This window comes from Anser cygnoides, chromosome 16 (genome assembly GCF_040182565.1).
Source record: "Anser cygnoides isolate HZ-2024a breed goose chromosome 16, Taihu_goose_T2T_genome, whole genome shotgun sequence".
In the NCBI taxonomy this organism is placed as follows: Eukaryota; Metazoa; Chordata; class Aves; order Anseriformes; family Anatidae; genus Anser; species Anser cygnoides.
Window position 1 is genome coordinate 14,919,690 of NC_089888.1, and position 22,231 is coordinate 14,941,920.

The 22,231-nt window shown below is 44.3% G+C and overlaps 1 protein-coding gene across 5 annotated transcripts in view; it reads left to right on the forward strand.

The window, feature by feature from the left end:
• Positions 1 to 3,728: 3,728 nt before the first annotated feature.
• The window catches only part of CEP250 (centrosomal protein 250), a 35,759-nt gene continuing 17,256 nt past the window's right edge, over positions 3,729 to 22,231 (forward strand). The window contains exons 1-19 of one of the 5 annotated variants that reach the window (XM_066978264.1): positions 3,729 to 4,224; positions 5,622 to 5,690; positions 6,327 to 6,409; positions 7,686 to 7,851; positions 8,476 to 8,582; positions 9,846 to 10,073; positions 10,675 to 10,771; positions 11,248 to 11,346; positions 12,351 to 12,512; positions 12,822 to 13,000; positions 13,444 to 13,626; positions 14,574 to 14,718; positions 15,009 to 15,155; positions 15,333 to 15,563; positions 17,066 to 17,259; positions 19,373 to 19,500; positions 19,682 to 19,851; positions 20,630 to 20,809; positions 21,912 to 22,046. In XM_066978264.1, the coding sequence (XP_066834365.1) occupies positions 4,108 to 4,224; positions 5,622 to 5,690; positions 6,327 to 6,409; positions 7,686 to 7,851; positions 8,476 to 8,582; positions 9,846 to 10,073; positions 10,675 to 10,771; positions 11,248 to 11,346; positions 12,351 to 12,512; positions 12,822 to 13,000; positions 13,444 to 13,626; positions 14,574 to 14,718; positions 15,009 to 15,155; positions 15,333 to 15,563; positions 17,066 to 17,259; positions 19,373 to 19,500; positions 19,682 to 19,851; positions 20,630 to 20,809; positions 21,912 to 22,046 (2,820 nt within the window). In that variant the 5' untranslated portion in view covers positions 3,729 to 4,107. Of the gene's footprint in view, positions 4,225 to 5,621; positions 5,691 to 6,326; positions 6,410 to 7,685; positions 7,852 to 8,475; positions 8,623 to 9,845; positions 10,074 to 10,674; positions 10,772 to 11,247; positions 11,347 to 12,350; positions 12,513 to 12,821; positions 13,001 to 13,443; positions 13,627 to 14,573; positions 14,719 to 15,008; positions 15,156 to 15,332; positions 15,564 to 17,065; positions 17,260 to 19,372; positions 19,501 to 19,681; positions 19,852 to 20,629; positions 20,810 to 21,911; positions 22,047 to 22,231 lie in introns of those variants that run through there. The other 4 variants (XM_066978262.1, XM_066978261.1, XM_066978263.1 and 1 more) reach the window with 4 other exon arrangements.

The following is a 22,231-nucleotide window of genomic DNA, read 5'->3' on the forward strand; positions in this document are numbered from 1 at the left end:
AAACCCATTCCCCAGCAATTCCTTTACGCTGTCCCCATGCCCTCCCAGCCAAGCCATCCTTTCCTCCTTCCCACAACGCCACTCCAGCAGGCAAATGCAGTGTGCAGCACCAGTTCTGCACTACGGGAAAAAACAGCTAGATGTTGTGTTCACACTTTTATTCTAACAAGCTTCCAGTTTTCACAAACATTAAAGATACTAAATTTTTATAAGATCTCTATTGCTCTGTCAAACTTGGTTGAGATCTGCAGATACACAAATGATTTGGGTTGATGAACAGGAAAGGGCTAAAGGTATGACAATGTCATTACATAGGCCTTGTCTCTTAGTAAACCTGATTAGAAGCAGAATCAATCAAATGTTCCAACAATCTTTGCATATCTGAGATGAATATACCCACCAATTTATGGATTTTATTACACAAGAAAAAAATGGACTTTGCCAGTAGCAGCGAGTAAAAGAATGCACACAACAGGGGTAAATCAGGCTCTCATCTCACCATGGAATTAGATGTCTTAATAGACTGGACAGGCCAACACAGAAAAAAATAAAAATAAAAGAGTAAAAGCAAGCAGAAAGCTGTGCAAACTATTCCCTATCTTTTAAACAGTCTCTCTTGAGACGCTGTCCCTCTAAGTGCTCGGTCACTGCACAGAGCCCCATGGCTCCTAGAGGGGGATCTTGGCCTCAGACAGCACCCACGGAACAGGGTGTCTGACTGTGGCCCTCTGCTAACGTGGGGCGACCACACGTAGCTCAGGCTAAGCTCAAGCTTCCCTGGTATCTTCAATATGCAGATGGAAAACCCCTCTCTGGTGCAGGCTTTAGCCCAGCTACAGGACGGTGGAAGAGGATGCTCAAGGCCTATTATTTCTCACCACTGGCCAAGGACACGTGTATCACTCGAGCAGTTGGGTTCATACCACCCACCCATCCGCCCTGCAATGGCCCGTTCTGTAAGGGCAGCTCCTCTCTCAGTGTGCTAGGGACTTGAAGAGGGAGGGCAGCTTGGGTCCCCACCCCATGGGGTTGCCTCCTGTTCACCAAATTCCAAGGAGCCTGACTACAAAAGCTGTGCCAGCTTCTCAAACAGACTGCTCTGAGAGTCCCTCTGGACATCCCGGATAGGCTGGAGGAAGGAATCGCAACAGGGAGCCAAAGGAACATTTCACGGATTTAGCCAAATAAACTCCAAAAGTTAAGCCACTTGCTGACACATTGCTTTTGCTTATTGAAACCAACTAATATTCTGTTTCTGTGAGAACTTGGATTTCTGCACCAAAGCTTTTTCAAGAGCGACTTTTAAAAATCTGCAAAGTTAAATTTGGGGAGGAATTCAACAGCTCTGTCTTTCTTTTTTGAAAGGAAAGAATTACAGAAAATTCAGGGATGCTGTAGATTAAAAAAAAAAAAAAAAAGACTTGTTTGGGGCTGGAGCAAAACAAAAGTAATAAAATTCTTAATAACAAAGGAAATTGTGGCATAATTTTAAAAAGCCTTAAAATGTCCCAATGATAAACAGGAAATTGCAGTCTGAGGAAAGAATTGTGTCATTGGTTATCAAGACTTGGATAGCCTTTGAACAATGGTAGGCTATGGATAGGACAAACCTAGAGAAAAGCCCAGGAGTATTATCCACTACACAGCATCATAGAATATCCTGAGTAGGAAGGGACCCACAAGGATCACAGAATCACAGAATTGTAGGGGTTGGAAGGGACCTCTAGAGATCATCGGGTCCAACCCCCTTGCCAAAGCAGGTTCCCTAGAGCAGGCTGCCCAGGTAGGTGTCCAGACGGGCCTTGAATATCTCCAGAGAAGGAGACCCCACAACCTCCCTGGGCAGCCTGTCCCAGCGCTCCGTCATCCTCACTGTGAAGAAGTTCTTTCGCATGTTGGTGCGGAACTTCCTGTGCTCCATTTTGAGGCCATTGCCACTTGTCCTGTCCCCACAAACCACTGAAAAGAGGTTGGCCAAATCCCTCTGTCTCCCACACCTCAGGTATTTATACACTTTGATGAGATCCCCTCTCAGTCTTCTCTTCTCCAGGCTGAACAGACCCAGGTCTCTCAGCCTTTCCTCATAGGGAAGATGCTCCAGGCCCCGTATCATCTTTGTGGCCCTCCGCTGGACTCTTTCCAGGAGATCCCCGTCTTTTTTGTACCGGGGAGCCCAGAACTGGATGTGTCCCATGTAAACTGCTTCAAGAGCACTAGCAATAAAAAGTACCTGTTTGCTGCAATGATGCATAGGTGGTCAGTTCAGAAAGCCAGGCAGAGCACAAAAAAGGAAACAGCATTTTTGGATGACACTTGGAATCAATTGAAAGACAGTAGTCTTGGGATCTAATTAGTCTTAAAAGATGATAATGAACTAGAAAGAATCACAGGAGGCCTTGTGCAAGAAGTTCACCTGAAACACCACAGGAAGAAGGACCCCAGGCCACTGGGAATCAAGTCCCACAGCAAGAGCCCAGCTGGGGCCACAGCATTTTGCTAGTAAGGCTGGAGAACTCCCATTTCCACAGTAGGTACCAGGACAGTGGGACAGGCTGCATGCTTTTGCCGCTGCTCCTGTTGGGGATGGAGCTGACAAACATGGGCAGATCCATCTCAGCCTTCACCTGGCCTCCTTTCCTCAGGAGCCTTACAGTGCTCGGAGCTGCCGCGTCCTGGCACAGCTGGGAGGGACATGCATGTGGTTGGAGACATCGAGAGGCTTGCTGTGACTTTGAGAGTGAGCCCTTGCAGAGACAGAGGTGTTGAGAGTTCCTTTGGGCTAAGCCCTGGGGACTCCTTTAGCTCTCAAAACACATTACCAATTATTCCCATCCCTTAAATAATTTAAACCGGATGCTGCTTCTGGCAGAATCTGCATACCAGTATTTCTCATTTCTGGGAGGCATGGCCAAGGCCTCCATCTTCACGCTTCTGCATATCACTGAAAGGAGCAGCACTTCCATTAAGAAAGACAGAAAAGTTGAGACAGCATAAAATGATCCACATGCCTGGCGGCACTGCCGTATACAGAAGGGCACTTTATTTGTGGATTTTGTATTTGTAGATTGAACACATCTATTTGTGTGAACACAATTGCTGCAAATCGAACAAAAAAAATGCATTATTTTCTATTTTTGTCTCATTTGACAAGGAATTATATTTTAAATGAACCTCTGCCACTTCTTGAGAAGCTAGCTTTCAGAACCCAGTTGTTTTCTGAGCCACTCCTAGTTTTCGTCATCGTTTTGACACAAGAACAGGCACAGCACGGGCACCTCCCTGTCACTGTTTATACCGATGTTGTTCTTCAGCTGGGCAGGCCTCCTCAGCCAGCCGCTACTACGTCCTCAAACCTTTTTTTGCAACTATGGCTTCATGAGACACTTCACCCAGTTTTGAATGTTTCTGGTTTTGCCTGGATTTCTAACGATGCTCTAGCTATTCATGGAGCTGAATCCACCTCACTATTTAGGTTTCCACTGTATCGAAGATGATTGTCTAGACAGCCTTAACTGTCATGTCAGAAGAATGAGATGCAGCTGGAACTGTAAAATCACGGGCAGCAGCCATGACCTGGTGACTGCTTCCTCACTGAAGTCCACTCGCATGCTGCCTTGCTTCCAGCTGGCTGCTACCTGCACGTGAAAATTTCTTCCACGTAAACTCGTGCGGACGCTGCGGCTGCCTTTACTGCTACCTGAAGGGTCTGCTTTTGCTGCGAAAGTTCAGAGAGGTTCTCAGCTCGGCAGCGCCTTCTGCGCTTCCAGCCGCCTTGCCCTGCTGCTGGCAGGCCCTGCCCGGGGAGCCGGGGCAGCGCGTGTCGCGGCTCGGGCCGCCCGGCTCCCGGCGCTCCTCCTCTCACGGCCGGCACCCGCCGCGGATGGCCGCTCTCTGGGCGACCGCTCTGCCCGCGGCTCAGGTCGGTGCCCGCACCCAAACCGCTGCCGGCAGGGAGAACGGAACCGCTGCCGGCCCCGGCGGCAGCCACCCCGCGACCGCCTCAGCCCGGGCCCGGCAGGCGGCGGGCGGGGGGCCGCGGCGGGGCGGAGCCGCCCGGGCGGCGGGAGCCGAGGCGGGCCGGGCCGGGCCGGGCCGGGCGAACGGGGCATGGCGGCCGGGGACGGGGAGGCGGCGCGGAGCCAGGCCTCCCTACGGCGCCGGCTGCAGAGCTCAGAGGAGGCGCAGCACCGGCAAGCGGTGCTGGTGCGGAAGCTGCAGGAGAAGGTGAGGGGAGGGCGGCAGCGCCCGCCGGGAGCTGCCCGGGGCCGGGCCGCGCTGCGCTGGGCGGGCGGGAGCCGCGGTGGGGCCTCCGCGGGCGTGAGGGCGTCGAGCCCGGGGCTGGGGCGAGGCCCGGGAGCCGCCCTGCTCCGCCCGGCCTGGCCCCGCTGCCGCGCTCCCGAGCCTCCCGCCGGGGCTTCGCCACCCCGCCGCTTAGGGCAGCTCCCGGGAGAGCCGGCGCCCGGCGGACAGCCGGGCCTGAGCTCGTTTAATCGCGGCCCGGCTACTAGAGAGCAGCCCGGCCTCTCTTCGAGCGCCCTCGAAGCCCTGCGGCCTGCTGCCTGCGGCGGCCGGAGGGGTGCTGGCGGGTTTGTTTCGGTGGGGGTGTTCTTAGCGCCCGCCTGTGAGGAGGCTGCGGCGTAGGAAGCTGGGCAGCTGAAGCGCTTGGCTGCGGCGCATGGGCAGGACTGTTAGCAGAACTAACTTTAATTTGCTAAACATTGAAAAGTGATGCAAATTTGAAAGGCTGTTTCTAGTTGTACAGGTATGAAGAAGCCTGCTGCTTGAAAGGTAAAACCTATACGGTCGGACTGCATTTGACATGGTGTGGAAATGTCTTTGGAGAGCAAGTGGTAATAGCAAATAAATGATAAAAGCACATTTCGTCCTCCAGGAAGTGAACAGGAGTTCTGTTTATTCCCTTTTCAGTCTTTTCAGTTTCTGTCACTTGCATTTGAATGTTTTCTGAAGGACTGCTGCTTGTTCACAGTCAGTTGCTGTTCGCAGACCTGTCTGCTCTGAAGTCCCTCCCATTTATGCAGTCGTTTTCACTCCTTGCCAAAGCTTTTCCTTCCCCTTTGTTTTGCTGTGTAGCAAGAAATAGCATTTTCCTTTGATGAACCTGTGTAGGATACTGATGATATAGGAAGTATTATTTGGTTAACAGAAACCTGACTGGTTTTGAGGCATGCTGAGCCACTTTATAATTTTTTTTCTTCCAAACCTGTAATTAAAAATAGTTTAACTAGGATTTTACATTGATTTTGGTGTTGGCAATTCCTTCTGGATTTGACATGGTTCGGTGAGGTTTAAACAGGATAATCTTCAGTCTGATGGAAGTAGTTGGCCTGGCATGGCTGTTTTAAGTCGGTCTCATCGTTCTGCTTGTCATCACACTCTCTCAGGATGAGCAGATAATACTATACATAAAATAAACCCTTTCTCACTTTTTTAATATTAGATGAAGTGAAGCTTTCATGTGATAATGACTTCTCTTTATGTCAGCAGTGCTGTGAAATGTACTAGGCTCTGTCTGGAAAGGCTTACAGAAAACCTAACACAGGAGGAGCTGAGTCTGTTATAAGCTTAATTTCTCTTATCCTAATTCTATATATCCATCTTAGTTGCTGCAGTATCGGACCTGGTGTCGTGAGTTGGAGCAGCAACTTGAAGCCAGAGGGGTGAGTGGGCAGGTATGTAACACTTGTTAACTCAGATTAAAGGCCCCGTAAAACAACAGCAGACGAAAACAAGATTGTCCTGATAGGAGGATTTAAAGAAGCACTGTAACTTTGACCTTCAGTATTCTGTCCAGTTGCCATTCTTAGAGCACCCGGTAGTCCTAGAAATGCCGGTCCAAAAAAAACTATCAAGAAGGATTTTAATTTTGTGAAAGAGTGCTTTGTAGTTGGAGTAACATTTGTACTAAGTCTCAGGAGAGGGCTATACTGCATGTTACATTGTGTCTGTCTCTGAATAAGAATCGGTTGAAATTTAGCATCTTGGCAGGCAAGAATGCTGGCTCCTTGCTTTTCTTTTTGCTTCATGGCTAAAGTAAACCCAGGAAACAAAGAGTAGGAGAGTATGTATTTCCAAGCTTCAAGTCTAAGTGAGCGCTTGTGGTCATTAGCTGAGAACAGATAGCTGTGAGAGTATGAAAATGAGGAAAACTACTGACTCTTCTCCTCCCTTCCTCCCTGTATTTGTGACATTAATTCCTGGAAGAAGACACAAGTTCCTGAGATACCAAACAAATGGAGGGGAAAGCAATGGATGATAACTGTAGTGAAGGAAATGCAAGAATTTGACTAAACTTTTCCTTTCTTAAGGGATCCCTTCCAGACAGATGGGAACCCACAGAGGAGCACAGCCTGGAAAAAGCACTGCTCCAGTTGGAAGAGGAGCAGCGAAGGTAAAAAGGAGGAGCAATAGTGCATTCTTGGTGTCTTGGATGCTCAAGGAAGCAAGAGAAAACCTGTCAGTTTGGAAGTGGCTGGGCAGGCCATTTTGAAAGGAGAAAGGTCCGCAGTCCGTTCTGTGGTGCAGTTAATAGTGATGTGTGCTGAATAGCTCTGTTTTCAGTGGGGGTTGGTCATATGACCTCCAAAGCTCCATCTCCAGCCTGAATTTTCTTATTATTCCGTAGGTGATCTGCTCAGTAAAGCCCTGCTTTATGTTGGGAATCAAGCCCTAACATCCTAAAGATTTCATGCGGCAGGTGTTTTCCTGTTAGATTTGGACTTGTATTTTGTCTGAATAGCATATCCTATGCTTATATCAAAGTCTTTCAGCAGAACATTTGGCAACACAGGCATCTTCTGTCACATTTTTCTGTGCTTCTCTTTCTCCCTCTGCTCAAGAGATGAACAGTGTGAGGTATAAAGTACACCTGTGTGCTGTGTTACCTATGTTGCAAAGTGAGGGAAGCACAACTCCAGTTTTTATCCAGAAACTGAACTTTGTTCTTGTTTGCTGGGCAACGGTCTTCAGATTTTGTTCATGAAATAATTCCCAAGTGGGATATATTAGGCTGTGGCCCAAACGCAATTAACCTGCAGTGTTTGATCTTTATGTTCATTACAATGAGCATAGTTAAAAGCCTTTTTGAGGGCTACAAATGTACTGCACTTTGGGAACCCTCTAGAAGCTTCTTTCAGTTGAAAGTGTCATTTAAAGCTGTTTCCCCTACATATATGGTCTTGGTTTAGTGGTGTGCAGTTTAGTGTGTCATCAAGGTGGGTTTTTTACTGCAAGTCCTAGTGTATTGGACAAGGACAGAGAGACTCTTCAAAAAAAAAAAAAAAAGGCGAGGGCAGGAGTATGAACAATATTGCAAGGGAAAGGATGTGGAAACTTACAGATGTGAGTGGAAGTAGATAGGTGGTCAGGACAATTGTGCTTCCAGCGGGATGCAGGGTGACAGAGTGGAGGGAAGGCAAGACGTTAATGGTGGGTATCTTCAAAGTTGAAGAAGAAGGGGAGACTGAAATTGTAGATGGAAAATGAGGACTTAAAGTAAGAAGAAAAAAAAGAGTTTGCCATGACAGAGATGTCTTAGTTATTCCTAGAAAGCACTTTTACTATCTTTCACCAAGAAAGTCAGTGTTGAGGGAGATGGAAAATCGTGAGGATGTTGCTTGTGGATAGCAGTTGTTCAATGAGCTCATTGCTGTTTCTTCCTTTCTAAGGTGCGAGAACCTGGCAGAAGTGAACACTCTCCTGCGGGAGCACCTGGATAAAGCAAATGAGGTGAATTCAGCTCTTAAAGAAGATGTTGGAAAACTGACGGCAGATTGGATGAGGGCCCGGAAGGAACTGGAATTGAAGGAGAGTGAATGGCGCAATGAACGTGAGGTAAGGATAGGCCGTAGGAATGTCAACATGATGACAGACTGGAATGAGAGTTTATTGCTGACATAGACAACTTATTGTGTAAAAGTTGTTGCTCTATTGAGAATGTATTGGTGCTGGCTAGCAGAACATGGGTGTGGGATGGAGGAGTGTGCCTGTTGCTGGACACTGTAGGGCAGTCGTGCATGAAGTCCCTATTTTTTTTTATTTTTTATTTTTTAACATTTCTTAAATCTCAGCAGTGAAACACAGAGGGGTCTTTGTGTTTTCAGATTCAGAGTAGCTAAGAGAAGGTCAAGACAGGCATCTCTTACCAATAGCCTATCACAAGAAAATCTCACACTGGAGGGGCTTGTTCTTGTCTTCCTCCACCAAGACTGTTAGACATCTCTGATCAGTATGCTTTGTTGATATCCGCTACAACAGGAGAAGTGTGGATGTTCCCATCTCTGAATTCAGGTAGCAGGTCTACTGTGGATGTTTATGTGGTGCCTATTCAGTCCTTGATGCCCCTGTTGGAATTTTTATTAAAGAAGATCTGATGATGGTGGTTGTACTCTCTCAGATCTAGAAGAATTGTACAGTAATAGGGAAGGCTGCCATTTCTTTCTGTCTTTGTGTGTTTAGTTTTATGACAGCTACTTAAGGGGTGAGCATAACCGTCTTCTGAGCCTGTGGCGTCAGGTGGTGACCTTCCGCCGTCATTTTGTGGAAATGAAGACTGCCACTGACAGGTGAGAAGAAGTTAAGACTACATCTCTTGGAGAAAAAAATGTAAGCCTCCGTTCGCATCTGCTTTTGGAACCTTGATGTTGCTTTAGTTACAGCTGAAGATATGATTTGTCCTTTGATAGCCTGAAGCAATGCCATTATGTGTGCTTTACACTACTTTCCGATTCATTTTGTCTGAGGATGGTTTTCAAATAAAACAGAAGGGCTTGGGCAATGCAGAGGCCCTAAATAGATGAACTTGAGTATGTTGATATTTGGGCTAATATGCCCAAACTCAGATGTATAGGTACACGTGTACATATGAAAGAGAATGGCCTCACCAAACCTATGCATACAGCAAATAATGCAGTCCTTTCTAGAGAATGATTAAAATCTACCTGAAATCTCACCGGGTTTTTTATCTCACTGATTCTGAAGGAAATATTCATGATTATGTATTTTTTTTTCTTTTTATGTCCAGCTTACATTTACTCTGGCCAGTTTGTATTCACTTACACCTGTACCAACACTGTTGAGAGAAAAATAACTTTTCTACCTTGTTACTCCATTTATCCAGTTTATATTGCTTAGTTTGGTACCTCTTTATTATTGTTTTGTTTGTTCTTGGGCTCTCTGAAGTTTCTTTCTCACAGTTGCTTTCTGTACAAGCAATAATATTGTAGCCTTGATATTGCATTCTTCTGGTGTGAGCATGCAATTTCAAACCTGGGTTAACGTCAGACATTTCTCTTATACATTGATAAGCTTTCCTTAATGTGTAGTGTATACCTGACTTACTATTTGATTTGTGCTTTTTTTTTTAACAGCATTCAAAGATTATTCTTATGCCACCTTTCCAAAATGCTTATTATGTGCATATTTTCATAAGCCTCTTAGCAGTCTAAGTGGTGATACTAAAAGGTCACTTAACACTGATATCCTAGGTATAAAAGGTGTGGACCCTGGCAAAATTCCTTACATCTATTCATGGTGTTGATAATTAGAGTATGTTAATAAGATTCAACAAGAGCAGCAATTAATAAGAGTAATTAGAAATCCTTGAAATCTTCTGGCTATGCCACACATTTCTTCTTGTCTCTGAGGAAGAAATAGACTCATTCTACAACTATCAAGACAGATCCTAATCCCAGAGTATCAAATGAATGATTTGTCCCTAGCAAAGATGTAATCTATTGCCTAATTATGTGCTTGAAAAGTGGACTGACTGATAAAAATGGTGGTGCAAACATTAGCTCTTTCTTTATTCTTTCTTTATTCTTCCTCAGAGATTTGTCAGAGCTGAAGGCAGAGCAAATGAGGCTCTCTGGATCTATACTTGTAAACTGCTTCCGTCTAAACTCTGGCATACAGCTCTGGGAGGCCATCACTTTGGGTAGACCTGTCCTAAAGGATCAGGCACAGCAGCAAATGGAAAGGGAAATAAACCAGAAGACTTTGGAAGTGATGTGCTTACAAATCAAGGGTGACCTGGAGAAGAAGGAACTTCAAGATAGGTTAATATTTTTAAGCTTTTCTATTACCAACATTATCTTTTGTGACTGCTGATTCACAGGTTCATAGATAGGCTGTGTTCATGTTGAAAACACATACATTCTCTATAGCCTTATTTCTGACCATAGTCAAAGTATTGCCTTTAACAAAAAAAAAAAAAAAAAAAGAGGGGGGCAGGAGGAGAATCTAGCAGAAGCCCTTCTCTTCTGGGTAAGAAGACTGGGGGGAGATTGCATATTGTAATGTATTTGCTATTAACTGATTCTTGGTGAGAAATTCAGAGCAGTATAAAGAGCACTCTGTCTCTTGTACAGCCCTTTTGCTATCCAGGACTGTGCTCTAGTTGTTGGGAGGAATTTGCACAGGACTATCATGAGCAATGTAGCACCTCTGTGCTGACATTTCCTTGGAAGACCGAGTGCAGAGTCCTTTGGGCTGAGTAGTGCCTTTCTGCAACATACAGTACGTTAACATGTAGAGATTAAATCTGTCTTTGCTATATTTTCTGGGCTGAACTTCTCCTGCTGTGCTTTTGGGAGCTGCTTATCTCTTTAACAGCTGATGGTGTGCTTTTGGAATGGCACGTGGACCTTCTCTTCTCAGGGTGATGGAGCTCTCAGCCTTGCTTATACAGTCTCAGAAGCAGAATGAGGAGAAGGAGAAGACCATGAAAACACTTAACGACACTGTGGAGATTCTAGTATGTTTTACCTTTGTCTGGGAAATAGCCCAGTGTCTGCTTGGTCAGAGTCATTTGTTTTCCAGCCTTAGCACAAAGAGGTGTGGCTTCCTCAAGAGAAAGAGTAGTAGAGGTGCTAACTGTGCAGAAACATCAGGAACATGTTTGGCACATGTGCAGTCAGTCCAGGTGCAGGCAGTGGCAGGGGAGCTACAGACATCTTGGGTGTCTTCCTTAGGGAGGCTTTACCAGTGTAATTTTGCCCCTGACTTTAAGTCTCTAGTGATAAAAGTTACTTGGAATTGACAACTTACCTGTCTATAGAGTTGCTGATCTTTCTCTTCTTAGTTTTATCAAAGAAGAAATTGAATAGATTATGGAACGTAATATACTGGAATCACTAGGGCTGAGGCTTAGAAGCATGATAATACTGCTGAAGATGGGAATGCTCCAGAGGGGAGCTTCTCTTGTCCACTCTTTCCTTATTCTATTCTCAGGAAGCAAGTCGATTAGAGGTAGAATATGAAGCTTCATTGACTAAAAATGCCAAAGAAGAGAATCTTGCCCTTCAAAAGTTAATCAAAGATATAACTGAGGTGAGTAAAAAGTTGGGTCCACATCCTTGTAAATTTGATTTAAAAGTACTTAATGAAGGAAAGAGAAAAGCACAGTGAATAGACTCACATGTTGTATACTGCGTATGTTCACTGCTACTGGCTGTTTCATTTTTGTGCCACTTTTTTTGATATAGAAACTGATATAAAATGTCAGAGTTGGCTCTCCTGTGACTCTTCACCTGAGTCCTTAGGAATTTCAGTACCTATGCCTTCGCTGTCGTGCTAAAGTCTCTCTTGAACTGTGCTTTCTGAGTTGGCTACTTGACATTTGTACTCCAGTGTTGCTTGGAGGCTTCCCAAACCCTCCTAGAGCAATGACTGTGCTGTTCTTCAGACTTTTATAAAAGGTCACCGACTCAATCAATGTGCTTGCCAGCCTTGCTCCTTCACTCTGTCTTCACTGACCATTATCATCACAGAATCTTAACTGTTCCAACTGGTTAGGGGTAACTTTAACTTAGTTCAAAACTTCACACTGTACAGGAGGTTTAATCATCAGATTTTTTAGACAGCCTCTCACAAAGTCAGTTCTTTCTACTTATTTTAGTCATTTTTTCCTTTTTTGCTGCTGCTCAGAGTAATTGTAAACATTAGCTATTTCATTACTGTTTTCCAGTATTCATCAGCTGTCTTCATCCCTGGGCGATGTTAATGGTTCTTTTCATTGCTATTTCCAGTGTTGATCTGGTGCTTGTATATGTGGTTCTGAGAAACTGAAGGAGACCAAAATCATTCCCAAGAGCTTTAAGAAACCAGGCATTCAAGCAGCCTCCAACCACTTCACATTTGTTTCTTCTCTTCTTGTTTATAGTAGCTGTGTTCAGAAATCCCTGGAGTACTTGTGGTGGCCGGGATGATACTTCTTTTCTCATTGAAGAAATGATTGAATTGAGTCTTTAACAACTCTAGGGTGAAGTGGGGGAAGAAGGAGAAATAGACAAAATAGTTTGAACAAAGAGTGACGGTTTGATGTGGGCTTTCAGGTGGTGTTAGATGACAGTGACAGCACAGTCAGCCTTGTCTGCACAGACAATTTCCAGCGTCCAGAGTCTAGCAACTTCCTTTCTTGTCTGAGCTCCCTGGATGCAGACCATGCCTTTGTATTGGTTCAGGAAGCACTGGCAAGGAGGAAAAGAGCAACACAGGTGAGAATTTCTGGTTGTCATCATCACCGGCCACAGTCTCAGCTGCTCATGCCTCACCTGGCTTCAGACCTTTTAGTTTATTTACCCAGTTTCCTTCCACCCACCCTACTCTTGCTACTATGTTGCCTTGCCAGTCTCACCAGCTCTGTGTTCCACTGCTTTTCTCTCCTGATCTCCTCCCCCTCATCACAGCTGTTGCCTTCAGGTGAGCTGTCTCTCTGCTTGCTTGTCCTCAAGTTACTGTATCTGAAGCCATCTTCCCTACTTATTATTGCTTGTTTGTGCTATTTTCCTCCCTATTCCTTACAGGCCTTAAAAGAAGAGCTTTCTGCTAGACAGGACTCTATAAATTCCCTGCAGCACCAGCACAGACAGCAGGAAGAAAAGTGCAAAAAGCTGCAGCAACGGCTTGAGCAACTGGAAGAGGAAAGTAAGATGTCAAGCAGCCAACAGCAGCACCTTCAGTCCCTGGTAGAATCACTCAAAAGGTGACTGTTTCATCCTTCTCCTGTGTTTTATAGACAATCTGCTTCCAGCTCTGGGAGTTCTAAGTTGTTATGGTCAAAGAACTCTCCTTCCCTACTGTTCATATGCCTCTCTTCAGCACTTTAGCATCCTCCTCTCACTGCTTTTCATGCTTTACTGCTATTCTAAGGCTGTCTTTGGAAATGTAGAGCAATGTCGGAATACAAGATGCATCCTTCTCAACATACCACTTCTCTAAATTCTGTTCTTTGGGTGCTTCCCTAGCCACTGCTTCTCACTGAATGCAAGCCAAAGCCTGCCTTAAGTTCTCCTTCCCTCCGCAGTTATCTTGTGAGGGGAAGAGCAAGTCCCTCCTTATCTTGCTCCTCACAACTCCATCCTAGAATCATGAAAATGGGATCAATGGTTGTGCAGGCCTCCTCATTCTTTTAACTTGTCTTTGCAGTGATTGTGCAAACCTAGAGAAAATCAGGAGAGAACTACAGCAACAGCTAGATGAAAGTGAGCAAGAAACCTCGCGTCTGCGTCGAAGTAACACTGAACTGCGGCTGAAGGAAGATTCAGCCCAAGGGGAAAAGCTGGAGCAGCAACAAGCAATGGAGAGAGTATGTCATGACCAGGACCTCCTGTGAGTGTTAAAGCTTTCTCTGGGCAGGGTTGAGCATTTGCTAGAGTTTAGGAGATCCCTCTGCCCACGACAAAGGAATGAATTTCTTGTGCTTATCATCTGTAGTGTAGAAAATTGAGGGAGTACATGAGCAGGTCTGGGTACCTACTGACATACAGCATAGCTGCCTCCTTGTCCTTTCTTTCTGACCCATTAAAAAAATCTTTCCAAACCTGACCAAAGTAGTTGATGACAGGCATAAACTGAAACAGATATTCAGACTGAATTTAAATGAAAAAAACAAATAAATAAATAAAAAAACATGACAGTCACACAGTAGAACAGGTTGCTCAGAGATGTTGTGAAGGTTCCACCCCTGGGAATTTGAAAAATCCAACTGGATAGAGCCTTGAGCAACCTGGACTGATCCCATAGCTGATCCTGCTTTGAGCTGAAGATTGGGCTGGAAACCTCCTGGGGTCCCTTCCAGCCTGAATCACTCTATAATCCTATGATCATTGGTTTGAAAATGTATATACATCCCCTCCTCAAATAGATTGCAAGCTCTTTCATTGCTGAAGGTGAGAACAGTTTGAGGAAATATTATGTAAACTCAAAAAAAGTATCTTCCCCAAAGAAGAACTTTACTGTCTTCTATCCATTGTATCGAAAAGGAGAGAGGTAACTAACAGGCAGGAAGCTGTTAGGATAAGAGTTCCCAAACATTTTGGAAATGTACTGGGATTTTTGAAAACTTTTTTTACTTTCTTACTGATGAACATTTCACTTACATCAATGACAAAGAGTGGTGCAGCTCTAGTCAGAAAATCCCAGCATTCTTCAAGTGTAAATAGAAAGTTGGTGGAAATCCTTCAAACTGCTGTATCTGGGGTGTAGTATGTAGTCTTTGTTTTGGAAATGATAATGTTTTTGTCACTAAAAACGTGTTTACCTTTCCCGTTCTCAAGTCTGAAGGACTTAGCTGCACTTGAAGCAAAACATTCATTATTACAGAGTGAGTTGGTAGTCACAAGAGAGATGCTGGAGGAATCACACCTTCAGAGGGATCTGCTGAAGCAAGAGAAACATGAGCTTACAATGGCACTCGAAAAGGTATGGCCACTTTTTCCTAGGTAGCACTTGTGGGAGAGGGGGTTCTGATAGCAGGACCACCACAGGGGCTGTTTCTGGCAGTAGAAGTCAGGGAAAAATGGTGTTATCCTTCTTGGACGATGCTGTGATCCATACAGATTCTGTGGTGGATTTAGTCCCCACGTACTTATTGGAAAGGTTTAACTGGGAGTACATCAGGTTTGTCAGAGATGCAAAGGGGATCTGGAGTTGCTGCATAAAGTCAGGGATATTCCTGTCTTTGTTTTCACGTTGTTCATTTGTCTCTTCAGGCAGAGCAGTCAGTAGCAGAGTTGACAGGAGCTCAGAATAAGCAGAGTTCTGAAATAGCTGATCTACACATTGCCACAGCAAAGATGAGCAGTATTAATGAAGCTCTTGCATTGGATAAAGTGCAACTGAACAAGCTTGTGTTGCAGGTGAGCAGAGTTTCCAAGGATTCCGCCAGGTGATTGTCTGCAGCTGCTGTTTCTTTTCAGACTTTGCCTTCAGACAGGATGACTGTCTGAATATCGACAAGTGTTATTTTTCCGTCCAGACTTTATGCAGAGTATATCTTACTGTATTTTGTTTCCTCTCTGCTTCCATGACTGTAGCTGGAACAAGAGACCGAAGTTCTGTCAGGTAAAGTGGATGAGATGGAGAGAGCAAAGATCTCTGTACAGGAGAAGATGAGCTCTTATGAAAGAACAAATGAAGAGCTTTGCGCAGAGAAAACCCACCTGGAGCAGCTGCTGAAGAAGGCAGAGGAGCAACAGGAGGGGCTGCAGGTGCAACTGAGAATACTGACAGAGGAGAAGGAAGAAACCCAGGAAAAACTCAACCAGGTAAGACAAAAAGCCTGGTTCTCCTGGGTAGGCATTTGGCTGCTTGGCTCAGGGAAGCTGTGTCTGTTTGATATTTCAGTGCTTTTGTCAACAAGACGCTTGGTAGTACTGGAGGTCAGAAAGCTCTGTTTACTTCCTTTTAGAAATGGTTTGGTGGCTTGCAGAGATTGTAGTTCTGAGGGATTGATCTGTCCTTTGCTTCTACAACATATTGTAAACTGTTTTGGCCTGTTTTTTTGCTTTCGATAAACTTAATAGAAATTACTTTTGTTGCCTGTGCACCTAAATGAGGCTACTACTGTTATCTGTGGCAAAAGAAGCAAACATTGTAGCTTTTCATCTTTTTCTGAGGTAAAAAACAGGCTGTATGTTTCCATTTATGCTTTTTGTTGTGAAGACCACAACTTTCAGAACTCCATTCTCATGTTCAATCCTAGGAAGCAGCACAGAGCTGCAAGTCAATATCTACTGCCGTGTACTGCTACGAAGGGGAATGACATCTTGCTGTTATTGTTCAAACTACATTTTAAGACAAGACATAAATTGTAGGTTTGAATTGTTAGAGCCTCTTTAGGCTTTCAGGAAGAATTTAAGAAATAGGTGAACAGACAAGATTCTTTTCTCTGGACTAACTGATTTCAATATGTTAGAGAAAAAGCTTGTGAGAATCATGTCACTGGAGGAGAGTTTTTCATCATTTAAATGACAGTTTTGAAATGTACAATCTTGGGTATTTGGAGATAACTGAGAGGAAAATAGCTTGTTTCTCATGGTCTGTTCTGTTTTAGTCTGGCTATAGGGTAAGTTGTTTGTCAAGTACAAAGCAGAGGTGTTATGTTGAAGATAAAAGCTTAAAAATCATGGTTAATCTTCAAGATTGATTATCAGCAAGGTATATTAGACAACTTATTTGTGTAAGATGATTAAACATTATTACTGACATGAATTACTGTATAGAGTCTACCATTTTTTGGCCATGTCAGCCAGACTTTCATAAATCACTAAATGACAATGCTCACCAGAAGGGCTGTTTCCCTATCAAACATCACCTCACTGCATCCAACAGCTTTACATTTATTCTTTTTTTTTTTTTTTAAGGAGAAACCGTATTTATTTTAACTCTTTTCAGTGAGGAAAGTTGCTTTTGCTCAAACGTACCTGAAAATTTCCAGCACTGATACAGATTCTGAGAGAATTTTAGTTTGCAAGGTAGCAGTTCTGGAAAACGCAGAATTTTTGCATGAAAACACATAGTCTGGGGTATGTACATTTGTCCTCAAGTAGCTATCTGGTCCCAGCCAACCCAGTATGGCCCTACACATCACTTCCAAGTCCCAGTGCCTTTCAGCAGCCCAAAGTATACAGCAGATGCTGTATACAGCAGATGCTCTTAGGCTTTCATCCCACAGTACAGGAGCTCTAACTGATTCAGAAGTGACACTGGTTGGCTCTGAGCAGATCTTCAGAGAAATGACTAGAACTGTATTTTATCCGGCTTTCAGGTTTACCTCCAGCAAGAGTCAGCTAGCAGTGGTTTGGAGCAGTTGCGCCAAGAGTCCTCTCGCCAAGAGGATGCACTGGCCAAGGTGTCCAAAGAGAAGGAATTCCTGGTGCATGAGAAGGCTGCCCTTGAAGTGCGACTGGCAGCTGTGGAACGGGACAGACAAGGCCTTTCAGAGCAGCTGGCAGAGGCCAGGTAAAGGCAGGGAGGAGGCCCTAGACAGGACATTATTTAATGTCTGTAATTATAAAGGTGGTAATCATTACACAAGGATTTATTGCAAACTGTATGCCTTTCAGACAGCTTGACCTTCCATAGACAGAAAATTGAAGAATCTTGAGGGGAAAAAAAACCAACCCGTATATCATGGTTTGAATGTTATTTTTCTGAGAGCTAAATCTAACAAAGCCTTGGGCTCGTGTTTGTGCTACCTTGCACGTGGCTGTGAAGTCTAAAGCAAGCCAATCTGAATCCTCAGTATCAGGTACCTTGGCTCTGCATTGAGAAATAACAGTGCCGTGCTCTCTGCTTGCATCTAGATGTTTAATGGAGCCTGAGGCTTCTCTTTGTTTTTGTTTTCTTGTTCTGTACATTTGAACAGAGATCTTTAGGATTCAAGGGTACTATATACAGGCATTCTGAGTAGGACACTGTCATATAGGGTGAAGCTAGAGGCTTCTCCTGAAGATCTTGAGGACTTCCTGTTTCTAAGCTAACTCATGTTAACTGTGGGACAGGACCTGGGTTTGGTTCTGCCTGCAGCGGGGAAGCTTCTTTTGAATCCTTGCCAGTCTTTGGGAATTGCTTATCACTGATGTGTGGGTCCTGTACACCTTAGCACTTGGCCTCTAGAGATGGATATCACAGAGATGTTATGCAGAGAAGGAACAAGATACTGTCCTTGTGCTGTATCAGGCAACTGAGATAAAACGTGACAAGTTCTGCTTTTCAGAAACAAAGTTTGTCCTCTGTTCTAGGTAGCTTTTAGAAGACTCCTGAACTTGCAAAGCTGTATAAATGTTATTTTGGAGATTGTCTGTCATGCATCATGACTTACACTTGACCACTCCAGAGTATGTTGTTGGCAAGGCTGATAAATACTGTTTCAGCTCAGTCTGTTTCTTGAGAGCTGCTGCTTCTTCTGAGCTCCAGCTTCTCTTATTTGATCCAGCTGAATAATATTTTGTCAGTTTGGCTGTACTGCTTGTTCATAACTTTTATTGCTGGCTAAACTTCCAGAGGAGAGTGTAGCCAGAGCTGCAAGGTGGAATATGATAAATTTTGAACTTGAACTGTCTATAAACAGCTCTTAGCTTTCTTCTAATGGCTGTAACACTGATGTGATTTTCCAGGTTCTATCAGCGTAGGTGAAGTGGAGGATACTTACTGCTTGATTATATCTGTTCCATATGTTGTTGTGAAAACAGAGATTGGCAGTAGGTACTTACAGAGTCTTTATTAAGCATTCAGCTCTTTTTATTTTTCAGTGACAGCATCAGCAAAAAGAAGAGAGAAATTAGTTATAAAGAGCCTTTGTTAATAGATAAAAGCATTACCAAGAAGCATCATCAACTGCTTTTGCCAGATGATGGTCTCGAGCCTTTTGCTGTCACAGTTTTGGACTCTACATTTTCTGTTCTGTTTCAAAGGCTGATTTCTATTTATCCTTAAAGTGTAGCACATTTACTTTGGACTGCCAGTGATTGGCATAGTCAGATACATGTGTTTGTTCCTCTTGCTTGAAGATATGTCCTCCATTGTACAATAAAGCAGTGAAATGTTGTTATTGTGGGTTTTATTGCTGTACCTTTAATGATGTTATCCTAATGTGTCCCTGTACTAATGAAGCAATGCTGTATATTGTAAGACACTGGCACACAGGACTCAGTATTAGAGCAGGGAAGTAACTTCAGCTCCAGGTTCCAAAATCCTGTGTGTCATTCAGAAGTGCTGATGAGATCAGGGCTATGAGCCCTGACGGATGGATTTTTGCTTGCTGGTACAGACTCTGGGGGCACAGCTACCTGTGTGTCATAGATCAGATAACAGCAATTTAAGGTTTGACTATTGAGATCAAATTAGACTGTACTTCCTGTGTTATGCTAGGTCATAAGTAAAACCTGGGCTTTCCCTTGGAGAGGCCTGTCTTGCTATTTGAAATGGCAGAAATATGTTTTATGTTCATAAATTTTCACACAACCCATTTTCCGTACTCAGGTGTGGGGATTATGAACCACTTCTTATTGGAATAACTCCCTGAGCATGTTAGGAGTAAGAAGCTCATTCTTTCTATATTTACAACATGTAGGTCAGTGAAGGAGACCCTGGAATCCAGCCTGTTTGAGGCTCAGCAGCGTATATCTCAGCTGGAGATCAGCAGGAGTCAGCTTGAAATCCAACTGCATACAGTCATCCAGGCTAAGGAAGTGGTGCAAGGTGAGAGCCACATGTATTTTGTCTCTGGTGATACCCTCACCTGGTTGCACTGCAGTGCTGAGGAATGAAGGAGACACAGTCATAGCCCTTTTGCACTGAAATTAAAATAGCTTAAGGCTAGCAAAATCAGAACCATTGTTTCTGTAGGTACTGAATTTCTTGCCATTTGTCATGTTTGCAGGGGAAGTGAAGTGTCTTCAAAGTGAGCTGGAAGCAGAGAGATCTTTAATGAAGCAGGAACGGGAAAACATGGCACAACAGCTCCTGCAGACAGAACAGCAGTATAACAATGCTCTCAAACTTCATCAAACTGATCACGAAGTGGAAATAAACAAACTCCTACAAGACCTGGTAGGAAACAATATGGTTTCAAGCAATCTTTGTGGGATGGCTTTAGCATAATTATAGCCTGAGCCTGAGAAATGGCAGTAATCATCTGTCATAGGCCACACACTGCTAGGTCAGACAGCAGAGCCAGTGGCTCATACTTGAAGTCTCGTATGTGAAGGCCCACATGACTATGTCAGGACAGTAAATGCAGTCACCGATTCAGTGTGGCCCTAAGACAAATTCAGCAGAAGGTTGGGTGAACTCAACCCAAAGCCTCGCAGCAAAGGGGTAGGATCTTGACCAGACTCCTGTCTATCATGAAGTAGACTACTAACGTTCCTGCCAAATGCAATCACAGAAACTATGTTCCTTTCTTTCTGTCCTTTCATGATTGACAGAGGTATTACCCTTGGGTTTAAAGCATATGGGACAAGCTCCTTGTTCCTGGTACTTCAGTCCATGGTCTGTCTTGTCAGTAGAGCGTCAGGATACTGGCCTTTTTCTCACCCTGCAGTCAGTCTGAATCTTTTTATTGAATAAAATGGAGTTCTGAAAATGGAGGTGAGAACAGAGAGAAATGCTAAGAACAAAGGTGTTAGGAAACAGGCAGCCATCAGAGAGGGGAAGGTGTTATCTCCTTTTATTCCACCTGCTGACCTGCCTTTTAAGTTCCTTGATAGGCCACAAGGCGACTGCTGTTTGCTGTTCAGGTAGAGGCTTGTGGGAGGGATGAAGATTCACATGTTTCTCATGAGGTTACCTGAGACTTCATCTTGAAATCTTTTCTTTCACTCATTAGGCAAATGAGCGGGAAGGGCACCATTTAGAGCTGCAGGAGATGCTGGAGCACTGGGAAAAGGAGAAAGCAGAGGCAGAAGGTGAGCATGAGAAGAAGCTGTTTGATATGAAGCAGAAAGTTGCTACCATGCAAGCTCAGCAAGAAGAGGAACGAACTAGAGTTGAAAATGCTAAGCAAGAGGTAAAGAGTGTGAAAGCAGAATTTGTGTTTTTACTCTTCTGGTCTCCTTATTGGTAATTTTTCTCTTGACATTGCACATCTGTGTAGAGCTGTCTGTTGGATGCCCTTCTGTAAACAGGAGTTGCCTTAGCAACCATAAGACTTTTGTGCCATGAAGCACAGTGCCTATAATGCAAGAGACTACCAGAGTGTAAGTTTAAGAAAGAGAGGAAGTCCATTGCAGACCTGAAGATAGCATAATCACCATAATCATATATCACAGTGGTGAGCTGAAGGAAGCAACGTGTACAGAAAAGATGGAGTTATGGGAGTTAGCTGGATATTGGACTGTGAGAGCATGCCTCGAGTGTCCCTTTTTTCCTGAAGTATTTGAGGTGTTTTCTACTTCGAATTTGGTGAAGTGAAAGGCGTGCAGGACTCTTTGGCAGTGGGAATGAAATGTTTCTGAGTAGTGTAACAGAGGTAGCCTCCAGGCTGTGTTGGAAGTCACTTTCTAGGTAACTGTTTTGTGACCAGACTCCTGTGCCAAAGCAGCCCTATTGTGTGCTGAGAGTCTTCCTTGTGTTCTACCCAAATTCCTTCTTATGCAGATTGACAAGGCATGGCTGTACCCATAGCTGTGTCTGCAGGTACTGGAATGACAGAATCAGCTGTAAGAGGTGGCAGCATATCCTTAAAACTGAAGTAATTTTCACCAGGCCCCACTCAGTATACATGAGTTTTCTGAAGGAGCTGCTAGCTTCAGCCTTCTGGCAGACTTGCGTGTTCTCTACTGCAAAGTGGATGCAAGAGTCTGTATTAAAAGACGAACGGGACACAACAGAAGACGAAGAATACCCTCATCCCTCACCAGCACTAGGAAAAGGTCACACACATTCCCATTAGATGGTTAAGAGTTTACTGAAGACTCAGTCACAGATGGACCGCAGATGTTTATACTGCCAAACTCACTTAGGAATCTGTGCCATCTAGTGACCTAGGAAACCAGCAGCATGTTGCTTGGAGAATGTGTGAACCTATCAGCCTTCCAAGTCTTTGAAGTCCATGTGCATTTTTTTTCTGTGAAGATTAAACCTATCTTTTCCTTTCTCTTTCTGTACAGGTCCTGCTAGAAAAAGAGAGTGAGAAGAAAGCTTTATTAGAGACACTACTCCAAACTCAGGGAGAGCTAACAGAAGCCTGCCAACAGCTTGAGCAACTCAGGCAAGAGGTGAAAGAGCAGCAAGTGTATGGGCAGGTAAGTCTCACTAGTAGGGCAGGGTAGAATATACAAGCAGTTGGTATAGGAGTTGGTATATAGCAGTTGATACAGGCAGAGGGATCTGGGGGTCGTGGTAGACAGCAAGTTGAATATGAGCCAGCAGTGTGCCCTGGCGGCCAGGAGGGCCAACCGTGTCCTGGGGTGCATCAAGCACGGCATCG